The sequence below is a fragment of the Lottia gigantea genome, assembly GCF_000327385.1.
Source record: "Lottia gigantea unplaced genomic scaffold LOTGIsca_5, whole genome shotgun sequence".
In the NCBI taxonomy this organism is placed as follows: domain Eukaryota; kingdom Metazoa; phylum Mollusca; class Gastropoda; family Lottiidae; genus Lottia; species Lottia gigantea.
This window is the reverse complement of record NW_008709715.1, coordinates 1697039-1720827: the sequence shown is the minus strand read 5'-3', so window position 1 is coordinate 1720827 and position 23789 is coordinate 1697039. Positions and strand designations below refer to the sequence as shown.

Here is a 23789-nt window from a genome sequence, read left to right as displayed (position 1 = left end):
CTCAGGAAACTGCAGCCATAGCGGAAAAGGAAGTGAAAGTAGAATCATGTGATCAATATTGGGTGTATTCGATTGATAGTGTCGAATCTATCTCTAAGGTCGAGTCTATGTACTAGTAGCTTACCCATTCTCCCATCGAGAGTTTTTTTTTAACATAACAGACCGTGAATGAATGATTGTGTAGGATCAACTCATATTCTTCTTATCTGTGTATCAATAGCTAATATATTTATGGCATTAGCTTAGCTCCGATATTCTTTACCTTACAATATTCACTATCATTAGCAAAAATTGAAATTTATCAATGCAATCTGAAAATCCTATTTCCAAGAGAATTTTTGAACAACGCTCCATACACCATGGGCATGGACGTTGAGTCTTGAAAGAGCAAGATACTAAGTATACTCACTACACACAATCATTCTTGGTGTGTAAACGATCACGCGATAAACTGAATAAATGACGATGTCATTTAAGTATGTTTGTGGCGTAATTCACTGCGTTTACACACAAATAATGCTAGTGAGACCAACCTTTAATTCTTATATACTTTTATTACCACAATTTTCACTTTAAATATGATCGGTTCCTTGAATTTGCCACAAGTCTTAGATTGCGTCATTGTTGTGCTTTGATGAAGTCATAGTATCGCGTGACAACCGCTAGTTTGTGTAATTGGTTTATTGAAGCAATGAAGGGAGTGATATGATAGTAGAAATGTAAATATTATAAATTAATCAAATGGTAAACGCAAAATGAAGCCCGAAACCAGTTACCTCCCTTGTACAATTTTAAAAGATCAAGGGAGGTAACTGGTGAAAATATTTTCATCCAATTTTAACAGTTCAAGGGAGGGAACTGATTACAGAAGTTTTTTACAATCAACCGCAACAATGAAGAAGCATTGAAAAGTGGCATCAAGTGTCCAGAAGAGTCGTAAAGTAAGAGTAGGCCTTGGCCTATAGTGTCTTATTTTACAATATTATTATTAATATTACATTTTTTAAATGCCATGGGCTAGATAGATCTATTCGGAACATTTCGAATTGTAATGAATATGAAATGCGAATCAAAATTTAGCCAAACCTGACTGTTCAAGTCAATCAATTTAAGTTGAAAATCAATATAATAACAAATTTTGATATAATATAAATTAATCATAGGGCCGATAGAACTAAAATTATATGGGTCGCAGGTTGATACAAACAGACTATAATATGACGAGCTACCGCATGCAATTGATTTAAGATAAAATGAAGAATAATTCAAGTAATTGGGTCGAATGTTACTTAGTGCATAGTCGAATAATAGTTATATCTGAAAAGGAGTATGTTATTTACCAGCAAGAATTGAATAATGATCTATTCTGCGTTTAAACATCGATTGTGAATGTAGAAATAGAATTTTACAAAGCATAATACTAATATTGATTATTCTTTATGCCCAGTTTTTGATGTGCCATTTGCCTTAAATCTGAAAATACCTACCCTGTAAGTCAAATTACTTTTATTGTTAGATACCATTGATTTATAGTTATGTTGAAGGGTAAACTTATATTGGTTTTATTTGTAATAGCTGTATTCAGTTCTCACTATTACAAATAAAACCAATATAATTATAATTTGTCATCATTTCTGCCTCTCCTATATCATATGTCGGCTCTCTCTTCTTTGTTTCACCGTCAACATTAGCCCAGGTGCAAAAATGTAGGACGTAAGATTCCATTCATTTTTCTCTGTTTTTGAAGTGTATTCATCCTGTTTTCTAATCTTGTTTTTCATTTGAGTTGTATTATTTCATATCAGCCTGTCTTTGTGTTTTAATACTATATATAGGATAGCTTCTTCTGCTATGATATAGTAGCCGACAGAATACTGTTTTAATTGAACTAGAATTGAATTTAATATTTAGTGTTCCATATAGTGTTTATACTTAAAAGTATACACTTTAACAGTAGGCTTTATAAACAATGATCGTGGAATTTTGGATAACTGTCATCATAGGTATTAAAACATCAGTATGGCTAGCTTTGTTTGTATTGGTAGCCTAGGTGTGGGCCATCTTGTAATATTTATTGATATATATTGATTAGCACACATGTCTGCAGTTAAATCATTCATATGTCATTAAATTCTTATCATTAAATCTGTTACATAACTATTGCATACCTCAATATTATTTTATATTTTATTGATTAGTATATTATACTGCAATTAGTAGGCTAGGCCTATGCAGTTGAAGTGAGCTTAGCACGGAGTTGGTTTTTGTCGTGCTTTAGTTATCGATATTAATATTTTGTCATAAGATCCAGTAAAACATGTTATGCAACGTGATATTTTTAGAAATCCTCTTTGTCCTTCCCTCTCTGGGTTTTTGATTAGATTTGGAATTTGATGCCCGAAATTGCATTTTCTTTCAGATTGTCTGAGATGACAGATTTAAAGGCGGAAGGATAATTCTGAAATTAGTTGTTTTTGTTAGTAGTCCCAGTCAAACGGATGTTGATTAAATGTAGCCCAGTGATCTACTTTCAATAAGGATAGATCGGTCATGTCATAGAGGTGGTTTGCGCATCACATGATGCACAACTTTACCATTTGTAAAGGTGGTGTCATATTTTTAGCATATGTTATCACGATTAAACTGATTTCTCGTATTCAACGAGCTCAGAATAGATTGATAGAATTTTGTCCAGAAACTAAGTATTGGCCAGGCTTTCACGCGATTGGAAAGTTTTCAACGAGATTTCTGGATAAAGTAATAGGAAGTTGAATTTAATTAACATGATTTAACATGGAAAGAGATGGCAAATGATTTCGTAGTGTCTGTTTCATTCAGAATGTAAGTTATAATTATACTATAAGGTTTACTACTTTAACATGAAATAAGAGTCGGGATCAATGGGTGTCCACTGATACGTGTCACAAAAAGTACGCCAGTAAAACACGATGAATCAGATGGGGGTATCGTTCTTGACCACCGAACATCCTAAACCGCGTTTACAAAAAAATAGTCCTCTTGGTCCGTTTGGTCCACAATTTACACTGCACTGTTTTCACTGGGCCAGAATGGCGAGTATTCAAGTACACCTCTGCTCTCTAGTCAGTGGAGGCGAAAAAACAATGGACTTTCAAAATGTCATAAGCAATACATACAGCAGGCCATACTTCAGAAATCAGAAAATGCAATTTCAGACATTAAATTCCAAGTCCAAGAATAATGGGATTTCTAAAAATAGCACGGACTACATTCGTCATCATTAGTATAAAATGTTTTACTTGAATCGGTCCAGCAGTGAAGTTGAATAATTTTGTAACGTTCACCTAGGTGAAAATTGACTTTTACTTAAAAACTTTCATTTTCAACTAGGTGATAATTCCTGTAATTTTAAGTAAAGACTTTATTATTCACCTGGGTTTTAATTATTTTCATCTACTGAAAATTAGGTGATTATTCCTGTAATTTTGAATTACTTTAACTTCAATTTTCACATAGGGGACTTATTACAGGAATTATCACCTAATATTCACCAAGGCGCAAAACATTATCACCTAGGTTGAAATTAAAGTTTTTAATTCTAAATTTAAAGTGAAATATTATTATGTCCTGTGCTATCACGGTGTAATACATGTCACAGGTGGAGGTCCTTTTTTTGCATGCGCACAACTTTATGGGTAAGTGAGCTCGGCCATAGAGTTAAATATAAAATGTATATATCCTATATATATTTAACTCTATGGGCTTGGCACAGTGGCGCGTTTACAATGCTATTTTGACAGACTCTTGCGAGACTCGGCCTACTACACTGCCACCCTTTTTGTCGAACCATATTCGATCCGTTCATTTTGGATATTTAAACGCGACTTATTAGTATGGTTTAATCAGTTTCAGTCGATGAATAGAATGCTTTAATTGAAAATTTCTTCGAATATTTGATAGCATATTCAAATGATCAAATAGTTTTCACAAGTGTCATAGGTTTTGACGATGGCAGACCCAGTTACTGACAAACGAAAATCTGATTTTTAGAAATTGGTTGTGAAATGGCAGAAACGACAAATCATGATGTTCAGGAGGTATTAGGAAACAGATTACCACCAGATCGCCGCAATAGTTCACCCTTTATACGCACCACAATAGATTATCATGCTGATCTGCAATGGTTTACACAATCTATTCCGTTCAGAGAGAAGGCGGATTATGGTCTTGGTTGTGACCAATGCTACATGATTAATAATTCTTCTGGAAAACATCGATATATAGCACACACAACTACTTACTGCAAATGTAACATAATAGCTATTAAGAACAAAGGCTCTTTGTTATGGGATTTATCTATTCGATTATATCCTGGGATTACGATGGCAAAATCATATACACTTTGCAAGTTTGTTGTAAATAATATGACTTGCCTTCGTAATAGATGTACACATCCACATAACCCCATTGAACAGAGTTGGTGGAACTTAGAGAAGGCAAACAAATTGAATATCAAAGCATTTAGAGAATATTTACAGTTTGAACGTCTTATAAAAATGTTTGGTGGAAGATTTGTCTTCATTTGTAAAGAGTGTTATCTTTCATCCAGAAAGGTGACTATTGTTAACCAAGAAGGAATTTGTCCAAAGCATCAAACTTTAATGTGTAATAGGCTCTTGGTACATGCTGGTTCCACTGGTTTCACGCCTATTTTTCCAAGACCAACCAAAAACTTCAGATTGTGCAAGAATATGGACAGATGTATTTATAGTCGTAACGCTTGTTTTTTTGGACATTCAGAAAAAGAGATTGCCATTTGGTCCTTGGAAGGGAATCTTAATGATTACCAAATCCTGGTGAACTGGAGTCAATGTACCAATCCACAAAACTTAGCCATTTACGGTAAGATACACCTCAATTCTACCTCCATTGTAACATAGCCCTCATTGCGATACAAGACTCACACAATCATATCCATATATACCGAGCTAACAAATTGATTAAGATTTGTTATCTAACAAGAGTCAACAGTCATGTATCCCCCTAAAAAAGGCATTTTCTTCAGTGAGTAGTATGGTTTATGGCATTGGTTTCGTTCGCCATCGCTTTGGCCCATTTGCACCATGGTTAGGGCCCATTTTCGCTTATAAATTATAAATGTATAATAAATAAAATAATTGAATTGCTTGATATGTTTCTCATTCAATGTCTACAGTGTTTAGTAATTAAATTCCAAATCGCCTAACGAAAGTTTTTCAATTCTGAGCAATATTTTCATAAAAACAAAATGTCCACTATTCCTGTTCCAGTTATGGGAACTAATTTGGTCAGAAAACTGATTAAAATTTGTAGTAATTTTATTATTGTTGACCAATAACTTTAAATAGATTTTTAGAGAGATTATGTAAAATTGTATGTGTATCGGTTAAACTGCTAGCATCAATTTGCATTTATCGAATTTTAAATCAGACGCACCTGCACTAGAACTTACCAGGATTCATATTATACATTTATATGCGTAATCATGTTTGCTAACTCAATACAGTTTGGTTTTTGAAATATTTCAGTAGATATGTTCAAAGAAAATAATATTGAGAATATTTTAACGCCACAATCTGTAAAATGTAGAGGTGATTACTGTGAAGATTGTAGTCTTCAGTTTAAAACGAAACAAGATTTACTAACCCACAACAATTCAGTCACTCATTTAGATAACATTAAGTTTGACCAACTACGCCAGTGGAATTTCAGACAACCTAAATGGACTTTAAGTATATTTACTATGTGTGACAAGTAAGTTGTAGATACAGTTTGAAAGACGGTTTCTAGTTTTAATAACCCAATTTCTGTTATGCATGGTTAAAGGGACAATTCTTCAGAAGTACTTGAAATGTACAAAAATCGAATCAAATCGAAAAAATACCCGAATTACAAATATCTCTTTCTATTTCTATCGATGTCTTTTCTTAAAATAGAAGAGTCTAAAGAAAGACGAGCCGCCATTTTAAATTAAAAACACGGATAGTTTTGGACACACGTGGATTTGAAGGCTCAAAATTTGCTGGTGAGCTTAAACACTATTACTGATTATCTTAGCTAAAGAAAATCCGAGACTATGGTACGATTGGTCAAACAGATGGCAAACCTGTCCCTTTAAAGGCCTTTTGTTTCGTTTCAGGCACATGAATGGACAGTTATGTTCATTTTCAAATATGTCTGCCAGCCTGAATTATTGCCCTGAAGCTCATAGCCAGTTAGAAATACAAGAATGGGAAACGAGAAAGCGATGGAGAGAAATGAACAAACAATTAAGTGACGAAGTAGATAAATGTATAAAGATGCAAAACCTGATTACATCTGGATCATTAAAGGTACATGTAAATGAAATTGAATTACCCCCCGCCCCCGTAATCCAACAACAAAAGCCACTTTAGTGGCCATATCTTATAACTAAATCATTTGAGTTGTTATTTTAAAAACACCGTTTCCGTTTTTTAGTCATGGACAAAGCCAAAGCATAGCCAAGACATTTAAAAATTGGCTTGCAAACGCAGTATAAACTACAATTTTAGCTGTTTTTTTTTGTGATGACATTATATGACATGTAGTCGACTTTCACACCTTGCTTTTGAAAATACAAAATATGTGTTTGTTAATGTTAAGACTTTAAGGCTGTATATAGATATCATAATGATAATTTCTTACAGATGAAGGAAAACCACCCTGGCATATCAATTGAATGTGATAGAGATTTTCATCAAATAGTACAGACTGACAAGTATTCAACAACTTGGAAATTTATTGTTACCTCAAACATTGTAAGCTTTCTGTTAACAATTATAAGCAAAAAGTGGATTGGGGGGTTCAATGTGTACGATTTTCCTTGAGTCTTAGTTTTCCTTACCTGGGAGTTACTCGTAAACAAGAACTTCTATCACCTAGTGGGGTTAGTGGTACCAACTAGAGCAGAAAGCATCAAAGAAACCTCTTGGAATTGAACGGACTTTTCACGATCTAAACGGTGTGGTAGACCGGCAAACAGATTGTCACTTTGAAAATTATGAGGTGTTTGGAAATATTCCTTTGAATTGTTGTAAAAATGTAACCATTTCATAGCTGTTTTTCTACACCTTAAAATACTTTCAGATGAAACTTCAAAACCTTGTTTTACTTGATCACGACGACCGTTTAGAATTTAGTTTTCTGAAATCACAAGACAATTCTAAACATCAACTACTGACCAGTGATTCAGTTCTAGAAGAAATTAATAATGGGCTCCTCAAATTCAACATTGACATTTATTTTACAACAAACAAACCAGGCTTTTATGCACAAACAATGATTCTAGAATTTGATGATAATATTATCATTAGTCAAAAAATATCAGTTCTAGTAGACACTAGTATTGTTAAACCTATTGGTGAAGTAATATTAGAAGATGTATCAATTGACCAAGCAGCGAACCATGATGCTTCTTTAAGTAAAAGGTATCCACCACCATCTAAAGCGGACTTTATGAAAGCTAAATACGATGAATGTTTTGTTATAAATAGATATAATTATAAACATAAAATGCATAAATTGATAAGCAGTGAAGAATATACTCGACAGTTAATACTTTCTCAGTAAGTATTTTGCTAACATAGAAGGCTAAACACACAGCCTGTAAAGAGCTCTTTTGTATGTCTAGCCTTAAACACGTTCGTTATTATTAAAACATAGTTATATTGATGATGAGTAAAACACTTATTTTGTTTCCGTTTGATAAGATTAAAAACTCGCGACAACATCTAGTTTGAAAATTAATCGTATTTATTAGGAATCTCGACAAGGAATTAATATACTATAAAGAATGTTTCGAGTGTAGATATTGCTACTTAATACATGACATACAATTTGTACTACAGATACAACATGGAAACTGAAATAAATATTACCAATGAACTACAAGGAGAGACGTTTCTTTGTGCTCAAAATGGTGAATTGTTTGGAAGTATTGTTTTACAAGAAGATCTTTGTGAAGATACAGATAAAGGGAGGCTATTGTTAGAAAGTGTACAATCAACCATCATTCAACCAACCACCATTCAATCAACCATCATTCAATCAACCATCATTCAATCAACCATCTACAGGCTGTCAGATAATGTCTATGAAGTTCCCTTAGTCCGAATGGAAAAGTTTTCTGGCAGGCATAAAAACCATATATTTATTAAATTCAGTTCTGAAATGGTAACATATTTAGACTTAAAACCAAACACAACACTACAAGTAAATATAAGATTTAAAATGGACAGAGGGTTGTTCTACAGAATGCACCATGCTGTTGATATTCTTCAGAATATGGATGTCGTGTTTCCTCCTGTCAATAAATTAAATGTTATTAATTGGAATGAAGAAGATATCAAGATAAGGTAAAAATATCTTCACTATTTTAAATGCCACACAGTGTGTTACTCTGAATGACAACAAACTTCCGGTTTGTTAAATGTAAATCACGGGGTAGATTAAGCCTGAATGTAATATATTTTTCTACATTGTCTAGTGGTGGAAGGCTATCAGAAGATCAGTTAAAGACAGTAAGACATATAGTCGCAAAGAAGAAGAACTACTCACCACCGTTGATAGTGTATGGACCATTTGGTACAGGTAAAACAGAAACCTTGGCTGAATCAACGAAGATATTACTGACTGAGAAGAAATGTCGCATACTAATCTGTACTTTCACTAATAGGTATGTTATGTTTACTATAGACCATTATTCCTGCTCAGGTCGGTTGACCATTTAAACAAAATTTCATCGATTCTGTCGCTCTCTTCATAAGCATAACGCACATTGTAGTGCAATGTAGAATCAGATCTTCTATACACCTACTGCCTGTAACAACACATAAAGAGTGAGTACGTATTCCATCAACAAACCAGTTTCGAAGTATTTCGGCAATGTCGAAGGCAATGATTTTAAAAGCGACCTTGAAATATTGATAAATCCAACTGTTTTTCTAATTTCAGTGCAGCTGATATATATTTCACGAAATATTTAGATGAATTTCTACAGTCAAAACGGCTGATAAACTCAACATTAAGAATATATCACAAAGATAGAAGATTAAAGACAGTACCAGAATCATGTCGACCATATATACTATATTCAGAAGAAGACAACTCTTTTTATTTACCATCTAAGGAAGATATTTTATCTAAAAAACTTATTGTAACAACTGTTGAAACTGCTATAGAACTTACAACATTGAACGTGAATGAATTATTTACACATATATTTATAGATGAAGCAGCACAAGCCTTGGAATGCCAACTTCTTATTCCTCTATCATTAGCTAATGATAAAACCTGTATAGTTTTAACTGGAGATCATCGTCAAATGAATCCAACTCTTTACAGTAAAGATGCTCAAAAACAGGGTTTTGGTCATTCGTTATTAGAACGTTTACACAATTATTACAATGGATTTTTTATAGATGATGACAGTATGGTCAACCTTTTCCTGAATCGAAACTACAGATCTGAAAAAAAATTGCTTGAATTTATATCAGATACCTTTTATGGTGGATCAAACGTCCTAATATGTAAATCCGGCGATTGGGGTACTAACGTTTTAGAATCTATGAACTTTTATTGTGTGAATGGCCAAGAAATTCAAGAGGAAAACAGCACGTCGTTTTACAACGAGAGTGAAGCGGACCTTATTGCTGAAGGAGTCGAATTTATGTCTAAGAATTGGCCTCGTACCTGGGGAGAAATTTGTCTTGAAAGTATTCAAGTTGTAGCACCTTATGCCCAACAAGTAAATTTGATACGATCCAAGCTAAGAGATAGAAGATTAGGTAGAGTTAGTGTGGAGAGAATATATAACATCCAAGGTAAGTATTTCTCTTCATACAGATTTAGAAAGCATAGAAGATAAGTTAGGCAATAATTAAAAGTTCCATGTCATCTATACGGTCATATTTGTTTGTTGAGTCTTACGATTGTAATTAGTAGTACCGAATTTAGGAAAGTCCCATTTTGCCATGACCTCCCATTAGCCCTCTAAATGCTTAGGCCTTCTGAAAGTCGTTGGCTTCTGGCGGGTCTCTGGCCATAAGTTAGAGACACCACTCGTATTGGCATCCCCCTCAAGTCCTTTTCTCGATATGCCCCTGACAATTAGATATTTAGGCTACTTCATCGCCATACAGAGGTTGACTTATTAATAGAGATATCCTGATCCTGAATACATGATTAATTTAGATATGAATGATTTAGTATATATAAGATTTATAGCATTGTTGCATTTTATATCTCAAAATGTCAATATACCAAATTTCAATCAGATCCCTAAATCGTAGTTTACTTACACCGCGCCTCCGTAAACTTGGTATGGCTGATTAAAAAATGTAGTGTATAAAGAAACGTTTTGCGAAATTTGTATTATTTTTAGTCCCTTAATTTTTCAAACCTATTTTCGTACATCTAAATGGTAGTTTTCTGATAATCAGCTCAAAGCCACACGTCAAAACTTTTTTCTTACAGGAAAGCAATTCCGAGCACTTTTTATCAGTACTGTAAGAACAAAAAACATTTTGAAGTCTGCAGCAATAACAAATTGTTTGAAAAATGACGATACAGAGATTGGTGAATATGGGTTTCTTACCGATACAAATATGTTGAATACAGCCTTTACTCGTGCACAGTCCTATGTTGCAGTTGTCGGTGATGTAATCGCACTTTGTAGCATAGGTCAGTGTCGAGAGATATGGAAAAAATTTATTTATCATTGTCACGAATTGGGAACACTTTATCCCAATATATTTGAAGACATACAGCAAGAAGTTAATGGAATTGAAAACTCCGAGTTAGGAAAACTGCTTCAAAAGAGATTCGACCAAAAAAACAAAATACAAAGATTGATAATCCCTCAGATCAAATGCCACAAGACTCTCAGAAATGTCTGGAAATTTGGAAAACTTAGCGACAAGATCAAATCCAAACTTTCACGTGGCTTCCTACAACTGCATGCTGAAAACAATGGTACTGCGTCACCTGAAGCTAGGCAAAGAAAGGTACCAAAGAAAGTTGAAACGCCTTTTAAGTATGGGACACAGGTGGAGAAACATCAAGACGCTATTGATGATACTGATGATTGGAATGATTTTAAGATGAAGCCCGATGAAATAATACAAAAACTTGTTGAGAATTCCACAACAGCAGATGAATTAATGTCTGACACTACATCAGCACAAAATGAAAATAAACCATTTAAAATCTCGTATAAAGTGAAGGAAGAAAGAGGACATGCGGTCGTTTACCCTGTTAAATCTGTTATCCATGATAAGGGAAGACAAGTTATATCTAAAGATGATGTACAAGATGAAGAGAGTTTAGAAACATCAGATGAAGAAGGAGAAAAATATAAAGGTGTCACTGACGCACCAATAAGACGTTCCCGAAATAAAACACTCCTTCTACAACTTCTAGCTGATGAACCCAACAAATACAAGAAATGTATGATTGAGATTTACAATGAAATTAGAAAAGCCCGTTTAATTTCACCAGAGGAAAATATTAGAGAAATTAATTTAAGAGAAGATAGACAAGGAAGAGCTTTAGAATATGATTTGGTTGTAGTCGAAATCCTGTCTGATATCACCGATTCAACTCAAGAGATAAGGGGAAGGGTCGTTGGAATTCTAGAAAGATCGCTTGAATTAAGATATAAAGTGTTTATATGTAGAACAAACTCAATTAATACCAGTGTCATGATACCAATAAATAAAAACATGCTTCCAATCATTAACCTTACCTTACAGGATCGTGATAAAAAACATAAAGATGGAAAGGTGGTTATGTACAACTTCACAAAAAGCGGCCATATTAATTTCAAAGGGTACGAAACAATTGATCCTTCAAATCCGAATAGTAAATTGTTTAAAGTAAGAGTATTGAAATTTTCTAAAACGTCAAATCTGCCACTAGGCATAGTGTTCGGAACACACCCAATAGGTGACAACTTGACCAGTGGAACATCAATCATTGATAATCAGTATCACGTAAAAACCACATTTACTCAGCAAGTCCTTGAGCTTTGTAAACCATCTAAGAAATGCAAGATAAATACCCCTTTATTTCCACAACGAAAAGATTTGACTCAAATGATGTGTTTTACGATCGATCCTCCAAATTCTATGGATCTAGATGATGCATTGAGTCTTACCGTCGAAAATAATTTGTATGTTGTTGGTATCCATATTGCTGATGTTGGCCATTTTGTTACCAAAGACAGTGCTCTGGATTTGGCTGCATTTAAAAGTTGTTGCACATACTACCGAATAGATGAGAAACCAATCAATATGTTACCAGAATCCTTGAGTACTTCAACTTGTAGTCTTTTACCCAATGTCAATCGTCTTACAGTATCTATTCTGCTTTATCTAGACGAACAATGGAACGTTGTAAGAGCGGAACCTCACAAAGCTATCATTAATTCAAAACAAAGACTTACATATGAAGAGGCACAAAATATAATTAAAAGTAAAGGACAACAGGACTATGTTTCTTGTTCGATCAAACAACTAAATGATATAGCGGATGCCTGGAGAGCAAAAAGGGTTGGTGTAGCCTGGGTTTATAAAAATATTGACTTTATCGAGAAACATCACGCTCAAGCTCACACTCTAGTAGCAGAGTTAATGATAATGGCCAATCACCATGTAGCGTTAATCTTACAGAAAGCCTTTCCAGATTGCAGCCCAATAAGAGTTCATATGAAGCCAAAGGAAAAGTCAGCAGAGGAATGGAAAGGGGAACACTTTGAAGCAGCTTTTAATTCAGTATGTTTGGTTCCACCATGTTGTTCTGAGAACTGCTCACAAAATGGTCCATGTAAATGCTTAGATGAATACGCAACCAGTGAGAATTTTGAAAACACACCCAACTTTCATATTCCACTGGATACCATAGAAATATTATCAGAGGCAGCAGAGGCAGGAGGTGGTGGTGATTGGTTGTTATTCAAGTATCTTTTCCTTTCATTAGAAAATTATCCACAAATGACAGTTGCTTTAGCGCAGATGAGAAAGATGCAAGAGCGTAGTTATTATATTTGCTCTCGTTTAGCCTCTTCGCCACTTAATGCTCACTACGGCTTGAAGTTGCCTTCATACACACATTTTACAAGTCCAATAAGACGATACTTTGACATTATAGTTCATAGAATGCTGGACGCTTATATAATGAATTGTGAATCCCCTTATTCCGAAGAGGAACTGGATAAAATAGCCTGGAAATGTAACACTGCCTTTAGAAACAGCAAAAATTATGAAAGGTCCATTTTCAAATTACACTGTAGCTTAGCATTTGAAAAATTACCTTTGATATATTATCCGCCGATAGAGAATATTACAGAGAGCGAAATATCAATTATATTTCCAACAATACCAGATTTACGAGAAAGTGGAAGTATCAAGATGAGATTATTAGCTCCTAGCTGTATACCAGAGGTGAAAGAAGATAAATCCGTCTTGGTTTCATGGCGGGAAAGAATATACAATATGCAATCTAGTGAGGTCATAGATGGTTCGTCTGTTACACAACTTGTTTCTCCAAAGAAGAATTTGTTAGTGAGCTCAGAGAAATGGCAATCAATCTTAAAGGCTGTATGTAATAACGAAATTGCCAAAGCTATTTTAGAATTTAAGGATGTAACTAGTACTGTGGAAGATAACTCAAATTATAAATGGGTCCATGATTTATCAGGCGAAGCATCAATTAGCCAAAAATTAAGCCACTTTGTTCGTTTTTCTTCTGAATATAAACCGGGTTCACTTTTAAAAATCCAGATGGCAGCGGGGTTAGAGCGAGGAATTTCCACGCCAAAGATTCAACTTCTCTGTTTAACATCGCAGTTGTCATTGTGTCTTGAACATCGCCAGGATCCCATATCGTGCTTTACGGAACTTGCGTCAAGAAGAGCTTCCAAACCCACTTACAAGTCCATAGATGAATATAAGGGACTGTGGTTACCGGTTCTAGCAATGGAAGCCGCCACGGCTGCAGTAAAAGGTCAAGAACAAGTATTTATACATAATGTTGAAATAGAATGGAAAACCGTACCTCAAAATGGTATTGAGGGGAATTTCATTTTACACTCAAAGTTCTGTGATGAACGTGGTCTGAATTTGTTGTCACTGTTATCAGATTACGTTTGTGTTCGATACAAAGACTTGAGAGTTGACCATTCTTCCGATATCTCTGATAAGATTAATGGTTATGTGAACCATAAAGAGAAAGTGACGTTTGTTTGCCATTGTATAGTTATCAGTGTTCTACCTAGCAGTAAAGGAGTGGATGGTAAAATAACTGAAAATGCAGTGGTTACTTTAAAACTGCATCAGTGTGCGATGTCTTTTCCACAACATCTATTAGAATATACTTGTCGACACACACTAGAAGTTATACCGAAATCATTGCCTCAACGGTTAGTTAGCTCATTAATTTATTATTATAATTATTAGTATAACTAATTTGGCTTTGCCAATCTTGACATCAACCAACCTACTTTACTTTCTCGCTTATGTTATTGCTTATAACATTAAATGGCCTTATATTTCGAGGTAATTTAAAATATTAACAGGTTCAACTGTTACAAAAATGAAACTTAAAATTACTGTACATGTCTTACAGGAGAGTGGAAAAAGCCATAAAATTCCTGAATAGAAGCAAAAGACTCGCCGAAAAAATTGCTCTGGGAAAGGAAATGGATAACAGAGGTAAATTATTTTACACGTCTATTACATGTACTGAAGAAGATCTGCTAATCTCTAATAATTGAGCATTTTGAAAAGGATACTGACAAAAGTGTACATTAACTCGATTCATTGTCGCCAGGTTGTGCTGGTTTGTTAGAATGAAAAGAGTTTTAGCTGCCTTCACATATTGATTGTGGGTGTTCTCTGTTCATCTTCCCAAATATTTGTATTTAAAAGTAATTCACAAAGTTATGAGAAATGTCTATTTGGTTTGGCCCTATTTTGGCCAATTGAAAATCACATTGTGTTTAAAAGTAGTTGTGCTGAAACGTACTACGGCTACATATCATTTGGGACACTAGTAGGTCGTTGCAGTATGACGCTTTACATCAACTGACACTGAACCCAATGCCGAGTTTAACAGCAGTGTCACGAATGAAGAAAAACTTTATGCACCTTTTTGCGCTACCCCCATTTAGTTTAACCCGTGACTAGTAGTAGTGTAAACGTAAAGAAATCAAAATGTGCACAATAAGAAAAATATGTGTTGGTGTGCTTTATTTAGCAGGCTTGGAATCACCTACATCATGCAATAAGGATATCTACACTCTTTTTTTTCAAAATTTGGGCTGCTAATTTGGCAACCACTTGTAAAAGATCATCGAGGATTTTCAATTGACCAATCTGGCAGATTGTGCCTTTATCTACGGTGGTTCGTATACGACATTATTTATTTATTTTAATTTTGAATTAAAAAACTGGAATATAATTATAAATTATAATTTTGAATTAAAAACTTGTATTTTCACCCAGGTGAAAATTAATATTCACCCGGGTGATAATTCTAGAATATTTAAATAAAAACTTGAATTTCCACCCGGAATTATCACCTAGGTGAAAATTAATTTTCACGGAAATTCAAGTTTCTAATTGAAAATTCGGGAATTTTCACCCGAGTGGAAATTCAAGTTTTCAATGATATATTATTGAATTATCACCTGGGTGAAAATTAATTATCACCCAGGTGAAAATATAAGTTTTTGATTAAAATTTCTAGAATTATCACGCGAGTGGAAATTCAAGTTTTTATTCAAAATTCTGGAATTATCACCTAGGTAAATATTAATTTTCACGGAAATTCAAGATTCTAATTGAAAATTCTGGAATTTTCACCCGGGTGGAAATAAAAGTTTGTGATAAAAATTCTGGAATTTTCACCTGTGGTGAATATTAATTTTCAGTTTTTAATCAAGAATTATGTTTTATAATTATATTCCAGTTTTTTAATTCAAAATTGAAAAAAATAAAAGTCGTATACGAATCACCGTACTTATCAGCATTTCAGGATAAGTTATCTGTCCCACCAAAAATGGAAATATATTCTTATATGATTTCTGTCTCTTTTTATGTCTTCTAGTTGAATATACCGACATTGATAAACTCATGACGACAACAAATGTCGCCGAACTCAACGAAATGCAACTGAGAGTAATTAAAACAGCTTTAGGACAACCCTTCACATTAATCCAAGGACCACCGGGCACTGGCAAAACCGTCACAGGAGTGCACTTAGCGGAACTGTTTTGTGAAAGAAATAGAAATGTTGCCACCCCAGCCCAGGTTTTATACTGTGGTCCATCCAATAAATCAGTTGATGTAGTAGCAGGTTGGTATCTTTAGCGTTGATTTAAGTTTACGTTTTATCAAATTGATGAAAAGTTGGCAACCAAACAATTTATTAATTGGTAATAGCACCTAATGGTAAAGCTACACGTTGCTTAGTTTAAAAATAGGCATGTTGTCACCTTATTCCAGGTTTTGTATCATCGTCGTCCATCCCATATGTTGGTTGCCGTTTATTCAAGTTAAACCTACTATTTCTAGTCTTTTTAACCTTGTTATTGAAATTTTTTTAAAATATATAAGAAATGATATAAATATAAATGGAATTCTTTATGTAATAAAACTGTTAAAGTGATAACATTTGCTGACGATATTACAGCTTTTATCAGAGATTTTAGTTCAGCTAGACATCTATTTGAAGTGTTGAAATTATTCGGTCAAGTATCCGGGTTAGAAATTAATGTTAATAAATCAGAGGTATTTGAATTAAATAGTCAAGAATCAAATTTGAAAGGTCAACTAAAAGAAATAGGAATATCAATATGTGAATCTGTTATAAAAATTCTTGGCATCCATTTTTGTTTTGATAATATTATTTCGAATAATTTAAATTTTTACAGTAAACTTGAAGAAATAGAAAATAGCTTTAATAATTGGGGAAAATATAATCTGACGATAATTGGAAAAATTCAAATTATTAAGACTTTTTGTGTAAACATATAAACCTTCTTGAACAGCCAAAAGAACAGATAATCTGGAATAATAGAAATATTTTGATAAATAAGAAAACAGTTTTTAACGCAGAATTATCAAAAACCCTTATATATGTAAAAGATCTAAACACAGAAAAAAATATCTCGCCTAAAACATTTAATTTGTTAAACGGTCTTAGAAAAGCATCAATGAAATTTACTCAAGGTCAAGTATCTGATACAAACATTAGAATAAAACCAATAGATAGTATAAATAAAAACTTATTAAATCTATATAATGTAGGAATTGAAAAAATCACAGCCAAAATAATTTATACGAAATGTTATACGTAAAACCAAAGTGTATTGAAAGATGGGAACAAGAATTGGACCAAGAAATTGATGATAAGTTTTTTGAAAAAATATGTAATCGGATTTACGAAGTCTGTCATAATATAAAAATACGTAATTTTGAATTTAAATACCTGCATAAAATAGCTTACACAAATATTAAATTATTTAAAATGGGAATTAAAAATAACACAATGTGCGACTTCTGTTTTTCTAATTTAGAAACTGTACAACATCTTTTCATTTCATGCATAGAATCTCAAATAATTTGAAACCATTTTAATAATATTCTGGAAAAGAACTCAATAAATATAGATTTAAAAACAATAACCAAACATCTAGTCTATTATGAAGAGGCCAAGATACCACTATCACTATGGCATTTCATAAACCATTGCATTATTTTGACAAAATATTATATTTTTAAGACAAATTTTTCTGAAAAATCTTTAGATCTTTATGATTATCAACTTTATCTCCTCAAAAATGCAAATATTGAAAATCGATATTCAGAAAACAACGGAATGGAAATGGAAATATCTATATAACGTAATATAGACATTTAATGGTATGTATATAAGGTTTATTATCAACATATTATAACCTCTTGCATTGACTGATATCCCATCCTTATAATCATCTGCATATTGTTGTCTTTTTGTGCATCCTTATTTTACTCTTTAACCAATGTTTCAATTGGCAACAGTAAAATATAAATGTGATTTTGTTTGTACACTACAAATAACGTCAGAAGGATAACCTTTGTATGTAACAATTATATATTTTGTACAAATGTATGTTATGTTATTAATTTCAATATATATAAAAAAAAAAAATACTATTTTAAGGACGGTTGTAGTTTATGATCAATTTTATAATAGTATTTTTTTTTATCAATGAATACATACATTAACTAAAACAAAGTTTGATTTAAGATTTGATTATCTGAATTATAAGTCTAGTTTCATCAATTCAGATGCATATATTACTTATTTCGCAAATGCAGAATATTGTATGTCACAGGCATAACTTGAAGTTTTTAAACGCAAATATTTCAATCTAGTGTTGATGTTGGGTTTTTCTAGATATCATGCATTTCAATAATCTCGTGATGCCGATCATAGAACGTTTAACATTGACTTTAAATTTGGCGAGTTGTAGTCTTGCTTGCTAAAGAAGCTTGCAAATTTGCTTTTAGCAGAAAAATCAATAAGAAAAAATGCTCGAATATAACACGGTTCTTGAAAACGGTTAAATTCTTAGCTCGCAAACACTTAAAGGCTCGATTCTTGCAGGATTTTGACAAAACTCGGTATTATTGTTCAGTATTACCCCCAATACCTGTGGGCGTATATTACCTTGCCTGGCAAGCTATCTTGATATTTTTTATGCCATAACATGCATTAATAGTTTTAAATGATATAACCAAGCTGGTATAAACACGCAAAATGCTAAACGCTTTTATATATATGTTGATATACTTTTAAAATAATGGACAGACAGAAAAATAAAAAATGTTACTGAGGTAATAGTGATCTTTCGTTGGTTTTGTTAAAGAAAAGAAATTTTGTTACAAACAAAGTGTAGTGTTCACAGACATATCAAATCCATTTGAATTTTTCTGTAGAAAAACTGTCAAGTCTTAAAGAGCGCTGTCCCAACTTTATACGAGTTTATGCAGAGAGAATTGAACACACTGAATTCCCGTTACCTCGTGATATTGTACCAAACAAGAAGAAGTTATTAAATGAAGTGTCTAGCATTGAGGGTGTTAAAAACAGAGCACTTCATCACTTGATACGATCAGAAGCCAACCCATTTGCTGAGGAATTAAAAAAGTATGATGAACAATTCAGATCAAATACAGACGATATTGACGACGAAACCATAAATGAATACAAAAAAGTGGTTTCTAGAGCAAAGATTAAAGAGTTGAAACGGGCAGAAGTAATTTTGCTCACTTGTAACACAAGTTCTGGATCTCTAATAGAAAAACATACCAACATAAAACAGGTGGGTTTAAAGCATAAATTGATTTAAAACGAAATTATTTCATCTCTCCTCTCTTCGTGGATTCTTCATCTTGTATCAAATTTAAAACTTTCCATCGATCACATTTTTATACACCCACATGTAATGTCCGTCCGTCGGTCCGCCCACAATTGCTCGTAAACACTCTACAAGACATAATTCTTGACAGACTGTGACAGTGTGAGTGTTCATAATCACCCAAGGATGAACCCTATTAAAAATCAGAAGAATCGAAAAATATTTAGTATGAGTTATTGCCCTTGTTCTTGAAAACGCGTTCAATTTTTAGCTCGTAAACACTCTAGAAGGCACGATTCTTAATGGATTTGATTTTATTTGATTTTTTTCAAACTTTGTATGTTACATGATATATATATCATTGATGGCAAGTAGAGAAAAAGTATTTTCATCAGATTGCAACAATATTTTCAGATTATTATTGATGAAGCAGCTATGTGTACTGAACCAGAATCAATGATTCCTATCACCACTCATCATGCTAGAAATATTGTCTTAATTGGTGATCATAAACAACTTCAACCTATCATATTAGAAGAAAAGGCAAAACATCTTGGTCTTCAAACATCATTATTTGAAAGATATTCAGAGAAATCTAGCATGTTGGAAACACAATATCGAATGGTATTTTTTTTTTTTTTTAAATAATGCTGAGAGAAAGTTGTCGTGACACAATTCATATTACAAGCTTTCTGAAGCGCAATGTTTTATGGATTTGGATAGACTTGTTCGTTACCACTCGATGATAAACTTTATAGTTATTTAATGACATCGCATGCCGAGTGAGGATCGCAATGGAACTTGATCGAGCAATATCGCAGGACTTTTGACTATATAGAAATGCTGTAAACCATCTGGTGTCATCATCTTATGGTTCAAATCAATATATGTGCACAAAATGTTCGAACAAGGCTTTGTTTCTTATGGGTTTTTCATGTTTCAGTTATAATTTACATTACTCCCGGGGAAATGAATTGATATCAAATATTGTGGGCGACTTATTCCAATGTCCATATCCAATTATAAATTCTAACCCACTGGTCTTGGACTAGATTGACCAAGTTTATAGGTAAGAGTTTCACCCCCTTTCATGGAAACAAACTTCTATACAGTATGTTTTGAAAAAAATATTCTGTGGTTCAGATCGTTATTACTTGTTTTTTTTTTTATTATTAATTATTGCCTCTAAATGAATGTTTGTAATTTTCTAAGCATACTGGAATAATGGAATTTCCCTCAGACATGTTTTACGATGGCAAGCTGAAATGTGGTTCTGAAAAGCAACAAGAACCAGTGAAATTAGATATTTGGCCAAATGGAAAAGATCATCCTATGGTTTTCTGTCACGTTGAAGGAACTGAAGATGGCCTTACAGTAGCTACAGAAGATGGTTCAGAGATGTCCAAATTTAATCAAATTGAAGCAGAATTTGTAGTACGTTATATTCTTAATATATGATGTTGTAAATGAAATTATGATTAGTAATATTAATAAGCCCCCACCAGCTTAAAAATTTAATTTTAAGACTATGTATCCTTTTTATACACCGTCACCCATATCTGTCCGTCCGTCGGTTCGTCCACAAATGCTCGTAAACACTCCAGAAGTCATAATTCTGGACTGATTTCGACGAAACTTAGTGTAATTGTTTGTAATCGCCCAAGGATGAACCGTATTCAAAATCAGAAAAAATCGGAACACTGGAAGGTGCAGTTTTTGAAAACGCGTTCAATTTCAGCTTGTAAACATTTGAGAAGGTTCAATTCTTGACAGATTTTGACGAAACTTGGTGTGAATGTTTTTTATCACCCAAGGATGATCCCTATCGAAAATCAGAAAAATCGGAAAAATATTTAGTATGAGTTATTGCCCTTGTCATTGAAAACTCGTTCAATTTTTTAGCTCGTAAACACTCTAGAAGGCACAATTCTTGATGGATTTGGATGAAACATGAGTGTTAGTAATCACCCAAGGATGAACCCTATCGAAAATCAGAAGAATCGAAAAATATTTAGTATGAGTTATTGTCCTTCAGGTTTTAGCCTGTAAACACTCTAGAAGGCTCCATTCTTGACATATTTTGACCACAACATGCCACAAGATTACCTTTATATATGCTTGATGTACTTTTATAGGTTAATGCTGCCATCAACTTAGTTAATAACTATGGTGTAAATAAAAAAGATATTGTTATTTTGTCCCAGTACAGAGCTCAATGTGCCACTATTAAAAGACTTTTTGAAGAAAAGAAAGTCAAAGATATGATAGTTTTAACTGTAATGGCTAGTCAAGGTAAGCACAGAGTACAATAGGGTTATTCAACTGAAAGCTAATTATAAACATTAGATATCAATTTGTAGAATGGGATTATTCTTATACCTCTTAACACCCTTTCATTTCAGCTAATACCTTAATTACTAGTCAGTTTAGTAATAACATGTATTACTAGTAATCACGGATTTTATTTGTCATTTTTATTGACTTGATAGTACTGTTTCATGATTCAAGAAACCAAATAAAATGTAAAAGGGAAAGAGGGGTTGTTCAGATTTTATGAAGTGCATTCCGTTTTTTTTGTAGGTCGAAAATACCGAGGAACGTGTTTTTAACTCTAAAACTATTTAAAGTTGTTTAAGTTCGTTATATATAGGTGTAAGAAACCTTCTGTACGGATTTAAGAGAAATTTCTCCTACTTATCCTGAAGGTTTCAACTAATAATATTAAGCTGTTATAAAGCCAAACAATATCAATCTGTTTAACTAACCAATATGGATTGAACCCATTTAAAAAAAAAGTAGATACATAGATGTACTAAGTATATCTTAGAAATACTTTCAGGTACATGTATTACACCGTTCTTGATAATGAAGAGAATTACATTGTTTACATGATTGCAATATGTGCAATTCCTGTTTTTTCACCTATTTGCTTTAACATAATTATTTAACTTTATTCTCCCATGACTATGACAAAGTCAATGTCTATAGCTCACTGAACGACGACTAAGTTGCAAAAATTTTGAAGGCACGAGTTGCACCCCTTTGACGAAAAAAGTAAGTTGTGTTCAAGCGATGCATTTCATTTTCATGGAAATCTTTAATTATTAGGAGAAAGATTTCCATTGTTGAACACCCAAAGAGGTAACCGCTCGCTGAGCTGACCGACAATTGTAGTCACGTATTATTTCATTATTACTTTTTTATTAGGAAGTGAATGGGATTTTGTTATATTTTCGACTGTGAGATCTCAACCTCAAGATACGATTGAAGAGTATCCATCTAAAAAATGGATGAGACTAAACCTAGGATTTACCACTAATGGTCACCAAATTAATGTAGCTTTAACACGAGCGAGATGGGGCCATATAATAATTGGTATGCTTTGTTATTTCCTTTCATAATTTATTTCAATATTCCATTTTCATAACTTTACTGTTTATGTCCAAACAGGGAATATCCACAACCCCACCTCTATCTATCTATACATGGTAGATCTTATATAATAAAAAACGTTTATTTTTGACTATCGGACAGAATATAATCGCAATAATAACATCACATGTTGTGGAATCATTTCGAGCATCTTTGAATTTGTAAAACATGTAATTTGTCTATAGATTTACTTATTGTATTTTAGGTAACAAACATTTGCTAGGTTGTGGTCCATTTTGGAATACTTTGATAAAGGGTTATGGAAATAAAAGCTTGGTTACTGACGCCAATAGTTTCCATTTAACGAGACACCCACAGACGAGAAATACCGAAATAGAAGAAGACGAGAATCAACCTCCTAAAAACTAATCCCTTGCCATCAACGAAATCACAACCATCTAATCAATCCATCCTCAACAACCCGAATCAATCAAAACCCAGCCGTCCAAGTCAACAAAACCCATAATGCAAATGACTTAAACACTATATTAAATTGAAATAACCAGTCTATGATATAGGTAATAAATTTTAATTTTAATTTGTTGTGAAATGTAATCAATATTTTTAGATTATTTAACTGGCACTTGTTTAATGTTAAAGGTATACTTCCTCTTAGGATGACCAAAAAAATTGAAATTTGGATCTTTGTTAAAATGAATCGTTGTTCATCAGTGGACCTACCTGGTGTCAAAACTATACAAAACAGCCCTCTATAATCCAAAACAATCTATAAAACTAAGTCATAATTCATTAATTCATAAAGTATTCTTAGAAGCGTGTTTCAATAATTATGTAATGAATATATGTCTTTCTTTTGAGATTCTATTCTTTAGACATGGCACCTGGTAAGTTCAACTGATTAATATTGTTGACCAGTTTGAGACTTTAAATTTATGTCCATTCTAAGATAGCTATA

At 33.1% G+C, this 23789-nt stretch overlaps 2 protein-coding genes across 2 annotated transcripts; both read left to right on the top strand.

The window, feature by feature from the left end:
* Positions 1 to 4043: 4043 nt before the first annotated feature.
* LOTGIDRAFT_154099 (hypothetical protein) lies at positions 4044 to 14492 on the top strand (the record flags this gene model as incomplete). Its single annotated transcript, XM_009061822.1, has 8 exons — positions 4044 to 4881; positions 5547 to 5772; positions 6158 to 6350; positions 7126 to 7604; positions 7887 to 8393; positions 8525 to 8713; positions 8992 to 9860; positions 10513 to 14492. 8 exons carry the CDS (start codon positions 4044 to 4046, stop codon positions 14490 to 14492), a joined length of 7281 nt encoding a protein of 2426 aa, XP_009060070.1.
* Positions 14493 to 19057: 4565 nt separating this feature from the next.
* On the top strand, positions 19058 to 23545 carry LOTGIDRAFT_209970 (hypothetical protein). Its single transcript, XM_009061821.1, has 6 exons — positions 19058 to 19405; positions 19856 to 20065; positions 20654 to 20875; positions 21577 to 21733; positions 22649 to 22816; positions 23079 to 23545. The coding sequence occupies exons 2-6, from the start codon at positions 19877 to 19879 to the stop codon at positions 23240 to 23242; spliced, it is 900 nt and encodes a 299-aa protein (XP_009060069.1). The 5' UTR covers positions 19058 to 19405; positions 19856 to 19876; the 3' UTR covers positions 23243 to 23545.
* Positions 23546 to 23789: the final 244 nt, after the last annotated feature.